Here is a 17,756-nt window from a genome sequence, read left to right as displayed (position 1 = left end):
TTTGAGCAGTAATACTTACATAGCAATGATGAAATTTTATCTGTGTTTAGACAGAGACAGTAAACCCAACGAGTTCAATCGTTGCTCCAGAAAACAATGTCAGATAGGTCTATCAGCAATATACGGCTTAACTATGCCAGAAGTCCTCAATAATATTATTTTCCAAGAATTACGAAAAATCGTTAACAACGTTTCGTTAGGTGCATGCGTAAGTGAGGTTAATGCGTAAGTAATGCGATGATAAGAAAATATTTGGTTACGTTGACCTATAAAACGCTATTCCATAAGCAAAATCAGACATGTTATACATCGTTAGAAAGCTTATACTCTCACCTACTGAATAAATGAATGTCCATCAAGCCAGACTGTACTAAAAATGGCAACAACGCCGTAAACGATACGTGTGGTATTATGCACAGCTATTTTGAATGTACCCAGGCATCACAAATGCGCATATTTTTCCCAAACAGATTGTCCAAGACAATATATTACACGCAGTCTCAAAGGGACATCTCTACACGTAAAACCAACAGTAAGGTTGTATATTTATTCAATATTTAGTCGCAGATATTGACTGTAGAATGACATGGTATCATTTTTTAAAAACATTTTCTCGTTTATTTCGTTATTCAGTGAGCAGCGTTTTCACTGCTGTATAGACATATCTTAGGGCTATTGTCGGGTTTATCTTGTTGCTATGACGGAATATGATTTTTTAGTGGTCAAAAAATATTTTTATGAATACCAAGATAGACAATATTGTCCATTATCTCAAGGGTGGGGGGTGTTTTGTAGATGAGACTGCAGGGAGGGAGTGCGTGTTAAATGAACGACCAGAGCGACAATGGTGGGGCTGCGAAACTCCGTTTTCGGCATAGTGTGTCTGTGTGTTTATCATGTTCTTCTTTTGTGTATTTACAGGTCTGGCAATTTGGGTCGGAACCCACTTGTGATCGAATCTGATCTGGTGTGTTCAGGTGTCCTGAGACAGGGGGCGTTGTTTCTAAAATGAGTTCCGCAGAGGAGCCAGAGACAGAAGCTGGAACCCACGGCCCTGCGGGAAAGAGGTACAAATGAATGAATCTGAGAGTTACTGTGCTGTGATTTAGAGCTGCAGTAAGAGGACGAGTTTAACTGGAAGATATGTCTCGATGTGCTGTGAGTTAGAGCTGCAGTAAGAGGATGAGTTTAACTGGAAGCTCTGTTTCCATGTGCTGTGAGTTAGAGCTGCAGTAAGAGGATGAGTTTAACTGGAAGCTCTGTTTCCATGTGCTGTGAGTTAGAGCTGCAGTAAGAGGATGCGTTTAACTGGAAGCTCTGTCTCCATGTTTTATTCACAGGGCACAGGTAGAGAGGGCAGGGTCACCTGTACCCAGCTGTCTGTCTAGAAAAAGTGATCATTCAATGGATCGACCAGACAACTTCAGAGGACAGTTCACAGGTGATCAAAGGTAATGCAACAGGTTCATTTTGACAATAATGTTTTATTATGCTTCGATCTCCCTGGCAACTTTCAGGTATAGTGGGGTATAGTATTGTACATTCAGGTATAGGTTGGTGTATGATATCATTACAAGGTGTCATGTTTGATATGTAGAGCTGGGCTTTGTACCAGTCACAAAGAAACACAGGAGGCAAAATGTAAAAATGGCAAGGAACTTTAAGAAGCACGAAGCCAAAACAATAAATGTCTTTGAAGAGTGATAGTTCAGTGGGTCCTCCAATCAAATTCAGAGGAGAGTTGACAGGAAAGCAACAGTAATGCAGGAGGTTCATATATACACTATTGCGTAATTATAATTCTACAACCCTTGAGAGAAACATGAGGAACTAATACACACAGAAGAACAGGTGAACTCAATCAGAAAAGAACACCAATATATGAGAATGAACCAAAATGCTAATGCAATAATGTTCACAGATTAACTGGACAGAAACACAGGTGCAATGAAACTGAATGGGCTTGGGCCGGAACTGTGACAATTTTTTGTATTATACAACATTCAGATGTGCAGTGAGTTAGAGCTGCAGTAAGAGGATGAGTTTAACTGGATGATTTGTCTCCATGTGCTGTGAGTTAGAGCTGCAATAAGAGGATGAGTTGAACTGGAAGCTCTGTCTCCTTGTGCTGTGAGTTAGAGCTATAGTTAGAGGATGAGTTTAACTGGAAGCTCTGTCTCCTTGTGCTGTAAGTTTGAGCTATAGCTAGAGGATGAGTTTAACTGGAAGCCCTGTCTCCATATGCTGTGAGTTAGAGCTGCAGTAAGAGGATGAGTTTAACTGGAAACCCTGTCTCCATGTGCTGTGAGTTAGAGCTGCAGTAGGAGGATGAGTTGAACTGGAAGCTCTAGCCGTGTTTCCACCAAAAGTACCCGGAACTTCTAGTCCCAGGAACTACTTTTCAAGGAACTAAAAGGTTCCTTCAGCCCATTGTTGTCTGCGTTTCCACCGCGGTCTAAAGTCCCGCGAAGGTTAGGCAAATTAGCCCACTGACGTATGAAAAAGCGACGTTGTCGTCGGTCCATCTGTCCTATGATTTCTTCTGTAACCCCATACTACCACCGAAGTAGCCTACATTATTTTCTAATAACCGGGACAGCCCGGAGGGGTTTATTCCACTTATATACAACGGGTTATCAACAATGACTATATATGGTTACTTTTGTATTTATTTATTTTTATCGATTTAATCACCTGGAATTGAAATATTCTTCCGCAGCCGTTTGGGCATATTTTACCGTTGTCAAGCAAAACTGTCGTTGGTAGTTGAACTTGGACCGTTATTATGCAACAAATAGGATATAACAGGCCAAATAGTCAGACTGTAACTGTTTTATATATCCTCTCAAACACGGCACTCCGGCACTCCGAACACAAGTGCATCAACCCTTAAAACACCTCACTTATCCAACATGTAAAATATATTTATTTGATTTAATTTGGTAATTATTATCTAAGATATGAATTATCAATCAAATCGCCATATTTGCTGATAGGCAGAGCAAACTGTTTGGATCAGCCTTTATCAAAATGTACAACTCACAACCAGATGAAAATTAAGAAAATTTATAAAATACAACAAATATTCAAGTCTAATCTAAAGACGAGGTTCAACTACCTTAAAACATTTAACAAAGGTTACAGGCATGGACAGTCACACAAGAAATGAATAAGAGAAGATACCAAACCACAGCTTTTGTCTCAAAGTAACCCAAAAGGCAAAAACCAAATGCAGCAGAATAATACAAAAGAACTAGAGATGAAATTTAGAACGGCAAACCTAGATGCAGGACTTAGATGCCAACTTCCAACTGTTACCAAACAACTTCCTTCCAAGTTGTTAAAACTTAACTGTTTAACTCAAAGAAAGCCGTATATTTTAAACAGTGAACAAGAGGAGGGGACAGGGGCATGGACGCCCTCTCTGACACACATGCAGACACACAGATTCACCCTCAGATGGTACCCCCCCGTTGCTGCTCTTATCTCCAGGCTATGCTGGATGAGCACTTTGAAGCTTCCTATGGCTGAGAACGGCCAAATTGTGAATTACATGTCTGACAGTCAATATGCTTCATTTTACCCTTCTAAAGATAAGACTCAATGTCTAATCAGATTTATTAAAGTTGTAGAATGTTACCTGGCTACCTCACAGAAAGACCAGATTCTCTTTTAGGACCCAAACACAATGGCAGAGTAAACAGTGTTTTAAGCACTCCATTTATATAGTTAGCATTAACCAAATGTATTGCTCAATGAAGCTCTATTTTTCCAACGGAATTTATTAATCCCAAGTAGTATCTCTCCAAAATCATCAATCAAGAGTGAAAGCTGCACCCCAAATATGAGGCTGTGGACCTACTTCCCCTATGAGAAAACATTTTACCTCCAGCAGGGATATGATTATTTCAATGGCTTTGGTACGGTGTTTATCTCAAACTGATACAGCACACCTCTTCATGTGTTTATTTTACGCTGATACAGCACACCTATTCATGTGTTTATTTCACAATGACGCAGCACACCTCTTTATGTGTTTATTTCACACTGTAACAGCACACCTCTTTGTGTATTTATTTCACACTAATACAGCACACCTCTTCATGTATTTATTTCACACTGGCACAGCACACCTCTTCATGTGTTTATTTCACACACTGATACAGCACACCTCTTCATGTGTTTATTTCACACTCTGATACAGCACACCTCTTCATGTGTTTACTTCACACTCTGATACAGCACACCTCTTCATGGGTTTGTTTCACATTGATACAGAACACCTCTTCATGTGTTTATTTCATACTGATACAGCGCACCTCTTGATGTGTTTATTTCAAACTGATACAGCACACCTCTTCATGTGTTTACTTCACACTCTGATACAGCACACCTCTTCATGGGTTTGTTTCACATTGATACAGCACACCTCTTCATGTGTTTATTTCATACTGATACAGCGCACCTCTTGATGTGTTTATTTCACACTGATACAGCAAACCAGTGGCCTTGTGAAGCAGAAGAATCTCACTGACTCACTGGAGAGAGATGAGCAGCACAGTAAGAGTTTTCTCTCATTGCTACTGTGTATCCATTAGAATGCTGAAATGAGTTTATCAAACAAATCTAACAGTGAGCAATGTTCTGATTCATAGCATTCACACTTTCATAATAGTGTTTTACATCAACAGTCTTACATATAGAAAACATCACACACTACATGTACACAAAGGCATTTAAATTAAAATATAACATCCAGCAGTGATTATGGGAGCAAGCAAATGCACATGAGATTAAATGTCCCTGAAAGAGTCTGAGTTTTTATCCAGGATTAAAGGCCCCTGGCATAAAAAATATAAGATGATTAAATTACTACATGACCCATAAAGACCATATTTACCATAAAGACACATCATACTATGAAAAATTAAGAAATTGAATGTGAAAAAGGAATTGAATCCTTTTTCATTGTTTGATATGTTTTCATTTTGTGTGTAGAACACACTGTGAGAAGTGTAATACTATTAGAGGTGTGTAACACCTTAAAAGGTGTGTAAACCATTGTGAAAATTGACTGCAAATGTATTTTTTATTATCTGTTCTGTTATTTTAAACATTGTTTCTCATATTTCCTCTCCTCAGATGAATCTATAGAAAAAGCCCAGCAGGCACTGAAAACTGCTCTGAAGAAGAAGTTTGAATGCATATTTGAAGGTTTAGCAAAGCAGGGCCACCCAACCCTCCTCAATGAGATATATACAGAGCTCTACATCATCAAGGGGGGAAGTTGGGGGATCAATAATGAGCACGAGGTCAGACAGATTGAGACAGCATCCAAGAGACAAACCACACAGGAGACTGCAATCCTCTGCAATGACATCTTTAAGCCTTTACCTGGACAAAAGAAACCCATCAGAACTGTGCTTACAAAGGGCATCGCTGGCATTGGGAAAACCGTCTCTGTGCAGAAGTTCATTCTGGACTGGGCAGAAGGAAAAGCCAATCAGGATGTTGATTTCATCTTCACTCTTCCTTTCCGAGATCTGAATCTGAAAAGGGAGAGAGAATTCAGTCTGATGCAACTTCTGCAGCATTATTTTCCACAACTGAAAGAGATCAAAAGTATTGAAGGTGATGAAGTCAAAGTTGTGTTCATCTTTGATGGTCTGGATGAGTGTCGACTTCCTCTACATTTCCAAAGCAATAAAATCTGCTGTGATATAACAGAGTCATCATCAGTGGATGTGCTGCTGACCAACCTCATTAAGGGGAATCTTCTTCCCTCTGCTCTCCTCTGGATCACCTCCCGACCAGCAGCAGCCAATCATCCCCCCTGAGTGTGTCCACCTGGTGACAGAGTTACGAGGGTTCAACGATCCACAGAAGGAGTACTTCAGGAAGAGAATCAGAGATCAGAAAAAGGCCAGCAGAATTATCTCACACGTAAAGTCATCCAGGAGTCTCTACATCATGTGCCACATACCAGTCTTCTGTTGGATTTCTGCTACTGTTCTGAAGACAATGTTGGATGAAACAAAAAGTGAAGATTTACCCAAAACTCTGACTGAAATGTACACACACTTCCTGCTCATTCAGACTAATGTGAAGAATCAGAAGTATCATGGCACCAATGAGACAACCTCAAAGAAAGTGTCAGAGTCAGATACAGAAATCCTCCTGAAACTGGGGCAGCTGGCTTTTCTACAGCTAGAAAAGGGCAATCTGATATTCTGTGAAGAGGACCTGAGAGAGAGTGGCATTGACGTCAGTGAAGCTTCAGTGTACTCTGGGGTGTGCACAGAGATCTTTAAAGAGGAGTGTGGGTTGGGTCAGGAGAAAGTCTACTGCTTTGTGCATCTGAGCATTCAGGAGTATCTGGCTGCCTTGTTTGTGTTTCATTCATGTGTAAATGAGAACAGAAATGTACTCCGAGCAGAAGAATTAAAACCTCACAGTGACAGAGTGCAGCTGTCTGAGTTACACAGGAATGCAGTGGATCAGGCCTTGAAGAGTAAGAATGGACACCTGGACCTTTTCCTCCGATTCCTTCTCTGGACCCCATTCAGAATCTCTTAGGAGGAATACTGACACAGACAGGAAGCAGATCACTAGTACCAGACCCACAGACACAGACAGGAAGCAGATCACCTGTACCAGACCCACAGACACAGACAGGAAGCAGATCACCTGTACCAGACCCACAGACACAGACAGGAAGTAGATCACCTGTCCCAGAACCACTGACGCAGACAGGAAGCAGATCAAAGAGCACTGAGGAAACAATCCAGTATATTAAGGAGATAATCAGATGGAGATCTTCTGCAGAGAGGACCATCAATCTGTTCTACTGTCTCAATGAACTGAATGACAACTCTCTAGTGGAGGAAATCCAGAATTCCCTGAGATCAGGAAAACTTTCAGATAAAGAGCTGGAACCACACAATGTTCAGCTCTGGCCTTTGTGTTATGGATGTCAGAGGAGATCCTGGATGAGTTTGACTCAAGGACCTACAACACATCAGCAGCAGGTCACGAGAGACTGGTACCAGTAGTCAGGCACTGCAGAAAGGCCATGTGAGTATTATGTAATTATTAAAGTAGATAACTGACAGCATGTTTTCATAAACACTTCATAGTTAAAGTGAAAATAGAATACAATAAATTTGTCATGCAAGTGAGAATTATGATTTTTAAGTCAAGCTATTTTAACAGATATTGCCGTCATTTAATGAATACAGAAGTAGCACCAAATGCAAAAACTCACTTAATTTAATTTACATATTATCATTAAAGGTACAAGTTATTAAATAAATCATGAATTCCTTGAGGGGCGGCATGGTGGTGCAGTGGGTAGCTCTGTCTCACAGCAAGAAGGTCATGGGTTCGAATCTCAGCTTGGGCCTTTCTTTGTGCAGTTTGCATGTTCTCCCCGTGTCTGCATGGGTTTCCTCCGCGTACTCCGGTTTCCTCCCACAGTCCAAAGACATGCAGGTAGGCCAATTGGAGACGCTAAATTGCCCGTAGGTATAAGTGTGTGAGTGAATGGTGTGTGTGCCCTGCGATTGATTGGCGGTGATAGGACCCAGCTTCTTCCTGTGGAATCAAAGTCAGGATGATGCAGGAACTCACTAAGACAACAAACACTTTACTGAAGAAAGTAAAAGTTAATTGTAATCACACTGGCCAGCGAGAAGGTCACTGAAACACAACACAAGTTTGCGGTACAGCAACCCACCCCGCACTGGTCTTCTAGCCTGGTTTAAATACCCTCTGGGGCCAGCCTATTTGTAAGGGCCTATCTCTTTGTTCCCTAATGACATCTGTTTTGTACATAAACAACCTATGCCCTTAATGTTGTCTGATACCGTATGGCGTCACTACGTCCAGAGGAGAAACACTCCAAACCCATCAATTCCCATGAACCCATGAATTCCTTGATAGACAAACCAATGTGATGGATCAATAATGGTCAAAAGATAAAACTTGCTGATTAAAATGAAGATGTCACAGTTAAAGACAAACACACAATATTCCACATCGAATAAAAAAAAAATACAGACTACACTACCTTTACACAAAATTAGACAGACGTGGAAAATAAATAACATAATTGTGAAAAAAATGAATGAAAGCGAAAGCAGAAACACAGCTTGTCTGTCCCACTGTGACCCTGGATGGTAAAATAAGCAGCTAAAGAATCAAGACCAGAGGTCCAACACTGTGATTAAAAAAGACCAAGGCACAGCTGAGAAGCAAGACAAATGACACAAGACCAAAGGCTCAATTTTGCTTAACAGACCAACACTTTATGGTCTGCATTTAACTAAATGTGTCCTTAACTTTGACTTGGACAAGTAAACACAAGTGTTACACTTTTTCTCATCTACAGGATAAGAAAACAGGCTATTAGGGTCATGATTACATCTGTAGAGTTCAGTCCAGCAGGACGTCTGATTCTCAGATCTTAAGTGCTGTAGTTGGAGTGTGTAGCACAGCCATTTTCCTCAGAGCATCACAGACATATGAGGTTTTATTGTATATCATGCAATAATATATAAACACTTCTTTGCAGACTGAACAGCTGTGACCTCTCAGAGAAGTCCTGTGAAATTGTGGCCTCAGCTCTCCAGTCATCAAACTCACCCCTGAGAGATCTGGACCTCGGCTACACTAACCTGGGAGATTCAGGAGTGGAGCTGCTCTTTGCTGGACTGATGAATCCAAACTGTGAACTACAGAGACTGGGGTGAGTAGTGCTGTGTACTGTGTGACCCTGACTAAAAAGAATTAGTGATTATGGCTCTATGCAGTGAAATATAAAAAGTGCTTTCTCTCTGTTTACTCCTATGCCCACCAGCATCTCTCTATACTAACTGCTCTAGCACAACAAAGAAAAGCAGGTCAAAACCTCATGAGTCTTAGGGTTGCTAGGTTTGTGGTACTTCACCAGAACGTAAGGTTTCAGTGGAGTCTGTAGTATCAGGTCACAGGTGATAACTGGATGCTGAATGCATGATTGACATGGTAAAGGATTGACCACTTCAGTACAGTAATATGTTTCAGGTCTGTCTTAAAGTAACAAAACATGACATAACATAAAACATAGCAAAAATAACAGAACATAACATAACATAATATAACATATAACGAGAACAGGCCATTCAGCCCAACATGCTTGCCATTTTCCTACCACTATTGCAAAAACTCACCTATCCAGCATGTAAAATGTATTTTATTACATTTAATTTACATATTATCATTAATGATTCCAGTTATTAAATAAATCATGAATTCCTTCATAGGCAAATCAATGTGATGGATCAATAATGGTCAAAAGATACAACTCACAGATTAAAATGAAGAGAGGATATAGTATGTTACAGTATTAAGACATACAATATTCCATATTAAATAAAACAAATAAAGGCTACACTACCTTAACAAAAAATTATACAGACAAAAATAAATAACATAATTGTGAAAAAAATGAATGAAAGAGAATGCAGAAACACAGCTTGTCTGTCCCACAGTGACCCAGGATGGTAAAATAAGCAGCTAAATAATCAAGACCAGAGATCCAAGACTGTGATCAAAAAAAGACCAAGACACAGCTGAGAAGCAAGACAAATGACACAAGACCAAAGGCTCAATTTTGCTCAACAGACCAACACTTTATGGTCTTTATTTAACTAACATTTGTCCTTAACTTTGACTTGGACAAGTAAACACAAGTGTTACACCTTTTCTCATCTACAGGATAAGAAAACGGGCTATTAGGGTCAGGATTACATCTGTAGAGTTAAGTCCAGCAGGACGTCTGATTCTGAGATCTTAAGTGCTGCAGTTGGAGTGTGTAGCAGAGACATTTTCCTCAGAGCATCACAGACCTTAAAATTTCACTCTTCATCATTGAACATGATTACTGTTACAGTGATAATGAGGTTTTATTGTATATTGCACTATTTAATCATGCAATAATATAGAAACTCTTCTTTGCAGACTGAACAGCTGTGATGTCACAGAGAAGTCCTGTGAAATTGTGGCCTCAGCTCTCCAGTCATCAAACTCACCCCTGAAAGATCTGGACCTCAGCTACAATAACCTGGGAGATTCAGGAGTGAAGCTACTCTGTGCTGGACTGATGAGTCCAAACTGTAAACTACAGAGACTGGACCTCAGCTACAATAACCTGGGAGATTCAGGAGTGAAGCTGCTCTGTGCTGGACTGATGAGTCCAAACTGTAAACTACAGAGACTGGAGTGAGTAGTGCTGTGTACTGTGTGACCATAACTAAACTGAATTAGTGATTATGGCTTTATGCAGTGAAATATAAAAAGTGCTTTCTCTCTATTTACTCATATGTCCACCAGTATTCTTTTTTGTCCACATTATTTTCATCCCTCTCTTCTAACAGCTCTTGCACAACAGAGAAAAGCAGGATAAAATCCTCATGAGTATTAGGGTTGGCAGGTTTGTGGTTCCTGACCAGAATGTAAGGTTTCAGTCGAGTCTGTAATATCAGGTCACAGGTGATGACTGGATGCTGAATGTATGATTGATATGGTAAAACATTGACCACTTGTACAGTAATATGTTTCAGGTCTGTCATAGCATGACATAACGTAACGTAACATAATGACAAGAATAGGCCATTAAGCCCAACATGCTCACCCTTTTCCTTCCACTGAAGTGTACCTAGTGCTCAGTTTACCTACAAAATAGCACTGTATCAAGCCTGGTTTTAAAAACCTTTTCTGTCTCTACTGCATGACCTGACAAGCTATTCCACGCAGTGACTACTCTCTAATTTCAATTTATGTCCCCTCATTCTACTAACAGAACTCAACCTGAATCGCTTTTATGAATTTAAAAGCCTCAATCAAATCACTCAAGTCTCCTTTTACTAAACTAAGAGATTAAGCATCTTAAGTCTTTCCTCATTCCTTTTATCTTTCATACCAGGACCCAATTTGGTCTCCTTTCTTTGGACCTTTTCCAGAGCCTCTGTATCTTTCTTGTAGTACAGTCCCCAGAATTGCACACAATACTGTGTGATCTAAGTGTGATCTAACAAATGTATCATATAGGTTAAGTATAACTTCCTTGGATTTATACTCAATACTTTTGGCTATATAGCCCAGTATCCTGTTGGCCTTTTTTACTACTCCAGCACAGTGCCTAGAACCTGAAAGGCTTTGATCAACCATTCCTCCCAAGTCTTTTTCAAACTGAGCACATTCCAGTTTTGTTCCTCCCCTAAAATAATCCTGCTTAATGTTTTTATTTCCCACATGCAGAACTTTACATTTGGCTGTATTGAATTTCATATGCCAGGTTTCTGCCCACTTCTGGATTTTCTTTAAATCTTTTTGGATTACTTCAGTAGATTCCAAACTATGGGCCTCCCAGTTTTGTGTCATTTGCAAATTTGACTATTTAACTTTCTATGCCCCGGTTACGGTCATTGATTTAAATGAGGAAGAGCAGTTGTCCCAGCACCGATCCTTGTGGGACTCCACTTCCCACCGTTCCCTGCTCAGATAATATCACTCCTCCTACTACCCTTTGTGTTCTACCCTGTAGCCAATTCCGAATCCACTCTGAAATACCCCCTGTAATTCCTAATGTTTTCGTTTTACTAACAAGTCTCTCATGTGGTACCTTATCAAATGCCTTTAGGAAATCTAAGTATATAATATCATAAGCTTTGTTTTAGTCCAGTGGTTCCCAAACTTTTTACAGTCCCGTACCCCCTCAGACATTCAGCCTACTGCTGCATACCCCCTGTAGCTTTAGGGACAACGCACTATATATATATATATACACATGCACAATATAGACAGTATTTCTGTGGTCCATATAAGATTTAGCCTTTAAACCCCTCTGACATATCAAGCATTTTATTTGCACATCAGAACACACACACATTGTGAATGACTCACCACAGATTAATGAGAAGGGTGTGCTTGACATGACGCACGTAACTCCGCAATATTGGGCTGTATATAAGAGAGTTTTAGTCTTAAATCGTCTTCCACACACAGCCTGTGTCTGTATTTTGTTTTCATGCTAGTGAGGGCCGAAAACCCACTCTTGCATAGGTACATTTTTGCAAAGGGCATTAACGTCATAAAAGCGCGACCTGCCAATGCAGGATACTCTGAGCGCAACGCTATCCAGAAATCTGGCAGTAGCTTTTGATTAAACTCAATTCTCAAAGCCACACTCGTAGAAATTTCAATTAGGCTCTCTTGTTCAGAAGTTGGTAAGCTGCGAGGAGTAGTAGAGAATGAATCCAGTTAACTGTGTCATCTGTCTTGGGGAAGTACCTGCGTAATTGCACAGCCAGCTCAGTGAGGTGTGTCTTTCACATTTCACATTGTCCATAAGCTTGAGTTGGTTTATACTCAAAAAATCATGCAACGATGAGAAAACCTCTGTGTTGTCCTCATTAATGCAGCCAGACCATAACTCCAATTTCTTAATCATGGCCTCAATTTTGTTCCGCAAGAGAGTAATTAGATGCCCCTACTGTCAAAATGATTGATCGATACCACGCCCCATACCCCCCTGATATGATCCGATTTTCTATGATATCCATACAGTCAAGATTTGATTGATTAGTTTTACCTTTTGGACTCTGCTATGGTTTGGTTGGTGAGGGAGAAGGGTATGGGGAAAGGGTGGGGGTTGTGGCTGCTGCAGACCCCATGTTCATCAGGGAGGGGTGGGAGTACCCTGACACTTAGTTTTGAGAGTGTGTGGGATGTGGCAGGACAGGTGTGGGTAGCCTGTGGAGCGCGGGCCCTGTGGTAAACGGTAAATTACCCACAAGGATATGTTTTATGTCTTTTCTTTCTTGAATACAGCCACAGCCCTAAAGTGTTTCAACAAACAGCTTGATTAGAGTCTATTTCATAATATTACTCGCATTTTAAGCCTTTAAAAAGGGGTTTAACTGGAGATTGCACACGTTAGATACCATATAAGTGTGTATAAAACATATTGAATAATTACACTGATCTTCATAAAATGTATTAAAAATATTTTTAGCTAAAGCTTACATTGACATCACGTGTTGGTACAAATGGATGTTTATGGTGTGCTCTAGCTTCTGTGAATCCATGCAGAAGGCACAGGCATCCCTGCTTTTCCAACGGTGCGAGTGCGCTGATGGTTTGAAGGCACAGGCATCCCTGCTTTTCCAACGGGGCGAGTGCGCTGATGGTTTTATAAATGAAAAGATAATAGAGATAATAGGGGATTTTATACACCCCATGTCAGAAAGAAAACATGAGGATACTAGCTACTTCATTTTTAAGTCTTTAAAAAAGGTTTAAAATTGTGCACGTTAGGGGCTATATAGATGTGTTTGGTATCTATAGGCTGCAAAATGTTTGAACGAGGTCCAAAGCGTGTTGAATAATTATACAGGACTTTGTAAAGCAGTGTATTTCAAACTACAGTTTATAACAAAACATTGTATCTGCTGAGGTCTCCTGTGAAGCCCCTGGGGAGGGGGGGAGTATGCCAATGCTTAGTTTTATGGTGTGGGATGTGGCAGGACAGGTGTGGGGTCCTGTGGTAACCGGGGCTTTCAAATTTCCCACAAGGATAATGTTTTATGTCTTTTCTTTCTCTGAATACAGCCACAGCCCTAAAGTGTTTCAACAAAAAGCTTGATTAGAGTCTATTTCATAATATTACTCGCATTTTAAGCCTTTAAAAAGGGGTTTAACTGGAGATTGCACACGTTAGATACCATATAAGTGGTATAAAACATATTGAATAATTACACTGATCTTCATAAAATGTATTAAAAATATTTTTAGCTAAAGCTTACATTGACATCACGTGTTGGTACAAATGGATGTTTATGGTGTGCTCTAGCTTCTGTGAATCCATGCAGAAGGCACAGGCATCCCTGCTTTTCCAACGGGGCGAGTGCGCTGATGGGTTGAAGGCACAGGCATCCCTGCTTTTCCAACGGGGCGAGTGCGCTGATGGTTTTATAAATGAAAAGGTAATAGGGATAATAGGGTTGTTTTTTTATACACCCCCATGTCAGGAAGAAAACATGGGGATACTAGCTACTTCATTTTTAAGTCTTTAAAAAGGTTTAAAATTGTGCACGTTAGGTGCTATATAGATGTGTTTGGTATCTATAGGTTGCAAAATATTTGAACGAGGTCAAAATCTTATTGAATAATTATACAGGATTTTGTAAAGCAGTGTATTTCAAACTACTGTTTATAACTAAATATTTTATTTTTCATTGAGACACCGCCCTAAAAGTGTCAAGGGTGGGGGTTTGGGGTTACACACCATCCATAAATTAGGCCCCAGGACCCTTTACTTTGGAGAGAAGCAAGAATGGCTGGAGTCGACTTTTACTCTGCATCATGTGAGTACCCACATTTATTTGAGTTTCTTTTTCTAATTCTCTGAAATAAATACACTTAATGCAAAAGCCTGTTAAAGCTAAAGTTTTTTTTTGTTTTTTTTTTAAACACTCAGCACTCAAGTCATGAACGATGGTGGGTCAGCAATTTGCATATGCATTAACAACAACACTGTTCATGGGCCCTCCTTTTGAGTTTGCTTATAAAACAGGATGACTTTTTACCAGTTCTAGAGATCTTGACAACTGATGAAGAGCTGGTGCCAAGTCTACCAACGAATCCACAAACACCGGAGCAAGTGCGGATCAATCCTGCCGAGGAGAGCGCAAGCTTATCGACACCTACACTTATTTGTAAGACTCCTTTCTTTAAACTGTTTAGTATGTTGGTTGAAGGATTTACAGTTATTTACAGATATTCTTCCTTATACAGGGCCAGAAGAACCAGAAAAAACTTTTGAAGAGGGGAAAAAATCCCGCCTAAAGCTCAACAAAAAAAGGAGACTTTTTAGCGGTGAGAATTATTTCAAATATCTTTGTCACCATATTGTTGTTTTGTATGCAATTTAGACAAAAAAAAAATGAAACTATTTCCACAGAATCAGGTACTGAGAACCACGTGGCAGAGAGGGCCTTGGGAGAAAAGGTGGTGAAACAGATCACAGCACAAAAACCTATACAGATTGAAGAGTGCGGTAAGTCTATTAAGAACTTGTGGCACTTGAACGTTTTTTGATGAAAAGTATGGTTTGAAACTAAAGCTGCTAAATATTGGTGCTTTTCTGCAGTAACAGCTGAGGAAACCAATCAACAGACCAGAGAATCACACCTCCAGGAGCAAACAGTTGAGGAAGCCCCTGGACACAGAGAGGACGGCAGCGCTGAGGAAAGAAAACAACAGGCCCGAGAATCACACCTCCAGGAGCAAACAGCGGCCCAAACAATTCTCCAGAAGCCAGGGGACACCGAAAGACGGCCCTTTAAGGTCCCAGCCCATTTGGAAGCTCTGAAAATCTTCAATCGTGAGTTACATTTGGCTGAACAACGTCTCGCGGTGTTGAAGGAGTCTGAGTCTCATCTGTCTGAACAGCGTCTCGCAGTGCTGAAGGAGTCTGAGTATCGTTTGTCAGAACAACGGCTTAAGGTGTTTCAGACAATCTTTGAGAAATATTAGAAATGGCACAGAGGCAACAACCAGAGCAGTTAGGCAGGGCACACAGCACAGAGAACATTAACTCACAAATTTTACATGCAATTCAAGCTATAACTCAAAACAACAGCCCACAAGCTGCTGAAAACATTCCAAATGTTTTTATAAACCCAAATCTGCTACAGCTTGTTAACAATATTAACCATGACACTAACGACATGCATGAAATGGCTGGTGATTACTTTGATCGGTTGAACGATGCTTTGGCAAACCTTACCGCCGGCGATGGTGCACTAACCCCTGCAGCAGACTCTCTTGGTTTTCTGAACGATGCTTTAGAGCGGCTAAACCAGGAAGGGGGGAATCTTAATGAATCACCACTAACGCCTACCTCTGATAACCCACAAGGTTCTGACGATGTGCATGCTGCCGCTGCTAATAGTAATGATGATGATGATGGTGTGGTGACTTGTGGTCCTGACATGGTAGTGGTGCAAAGGCCCTCCTTTAATTGTGTCGAAATTAGGCAACGGTTTAACTTTGCATCCTTGCACGACGTGGACAGCTATGAGGACTTCTATAATGTGTTGCTAAACTTACTTGATCATGTATTGTATAGAGCTATGCAGCTGGCTAGACCCAATGACGTGCTTCAGCTGGAGTTGCGTGGTGACTCCCTGTCTGAGGGTGTGTCCATAATTGCTAATGGCGCTAGTGTGGATCTGGACACATTTTTGGGAATGGTTGGGGATCTGGTTCAGAGCAATTTTGAAATCCTTTCTGATGATACATTGGAACTGGTGGTTCAGATAGTTCAAAACCCAAATGGTGGTACCCGTAGAAAAATAGCCACATGTCTCAGAAATGAGGTTTTAAGAAAAAAACTACGGCATCTATTTGTAAGCCACAACGTTGAGAATAACCTCTGCTTTGCCATTTGCTTGTCTCAGATGTTAAACCCGGAATACACGTTAGAGCAGGTGGAGCAAGACGCCATACATTTGCAGACGTCTGTAGGCCTGGGCGTGCAGGATATGGTGTCTTTTTCAGACATACAAAAGTTTGAACAACTGTTAAAGGTCAAAATTGTTGTGTGGTACCGTAATGCTCAGAATGTTTTTCGCAAATTTCAAACAAACCCAGAGCCGCATCCAAAAACCGTGTTTTTGTACCTAGAAAACGAACATTACTTTGGTATAAAGTCGTTGAAAGGTTTCTTAGGCAGTGCGTACGTGTGTGATTACTGTTACACACCTTTCACAGCAAAAGCTAACCACCGATGCAAATACTACTGTAATGTTTGTTTTAGTGCTGAATGTTCTTCGCACCCTTTAAAATCGGTAAAGTGTAAAGACTGTAGACGTATATGTCGGTCCGCCTTTTGTTACACAGCGCATAAAGTCACCAAAATGAATAATGCTACGTGTAAAATGAGCGCCCCATGCGACACCACAATTATTAGCCAACAGTGTTGCAGGATTAACATCGTCAGTCTAAAAAACCTGTACCACATCGTTTGTAGTGTGCGGCGTTGCGTCACTGTAATATGAGCGGTTGCTGATGTACACAGCTTGTTACATTCAGGCAATTCAACCCGAACAACAGAGCGAGCGCTATTTTTTTTATGATTTTGAGTTCCCGACAGGAGGACGGTGTACACGTCGCTAATTTTTATATGCTGTATTGATTTTTAACGGGGCGCGTGTGGCAGCAGCAGGTGACTGTTGTTGTGGAGGCCTTTACCCGTCTTTACCGTACCCCGAAATACAAAGGTCACATTTATTGCCACAATTCGGGAAGGTGTTATGATGGCTCCTAATCATGCAACACTTAATTAAACAAGGCGTCACACCATCCATTATCGCTCAATGCAGCAAACTGCTTTGTATCACGAGAGGCTTTGGAACAGCGGTACATAATTCTTCTCAGCTTCCTCACAATGAAGCTGAGCGCCATGCCATCGGCTTTAGGCTTGAAATGCCAACAAGGCTACTTTTCCACACTTTTGGACACCGGCGCTAATCAGAATTATCCCGGCCCCGTACCCACCACTTTATTACATTACTTCAGGCAATTTGCAGACGCTCTATCCAAGCGACTTACACACTTTTTTACTAGCATTTTACATTGTCATCCATTTATACAGTGGATATAGATACTGAAGCAATTTCGTTAAGTACCTTGCTCAGGGTACAACGGCAGTG

The 17,756-nt window shown here is 40.7% G+C and overlaps 1 protein-coding gene across 1 annotated transcript; it reads left to right on the top strand.

The window, feature by feature from the left end:
- Positions 1-3,792: 3,792 nt before the first annotated feature.
- LOC135247214 (ribonuclease inhibitor-like) lies at positions 3,793-11,555 on the top strand. The gene is made up of 4 exons (XM_064320527.1): positions 3,793-4,560; positions 5,143-7,074; positions 8,573-8,746; positions 10,000-11,555. Exons 2-4 carry the CDS (start codon positions 6,971-6,973, stop codon positions 10,262-10,264), a joined length of 543 nt encoding a protein of 180 aa, XP_064176597.1. The 5' UTR covers positions 3,793-4,560; positions 5,143-6,970; the 3' UTR covers positions 10,265-11,555.
- Positions 11,556-17,756: the final 6,201 nt, after the last annotated feature.

Source organism: Anguilla rostrata, unplaced genomic scaffold, assembly GCF_018555375.3.
Source record: "Anguilla rostrata isolate EN2019 unplaced genomic scaffold, ASM1855537v3 scaf1153, whole genome shotgun sequence".
Lineage (NCBI taxonomy): Eukaryota > Metazoa > Chordata > Actinopteri > Anguilliformes > Anguillidae > Anguilla > Anguilla rostrata.
This window is presented reverse-complemented; position numbering and strand designations above follow the sequence as displayed.

Coding starts and splice junctions, on each gene's coding strand:
- LOC135247214 (XM_064320527.1), top strand. CDS start 6,971: ATGTCAGAGGAGATCCTGGATGAGTTTGACTCAAGGACCTACAACACA. Junction 7,075..8,572: donor AGGCACTGCAGAAAGGCCAT/GTGAGTATTATG, acceptor ACTTCTTTGCAG/ACTGAACAGCTGTGACCTCT. Junction 8,747..9,999: donor TGTGAACTACAGAGACTGGG/GTGAGTAGTGCT, acceptor TCTTCTTTGCAG/ACTGAACAGCTGTGATGTCA.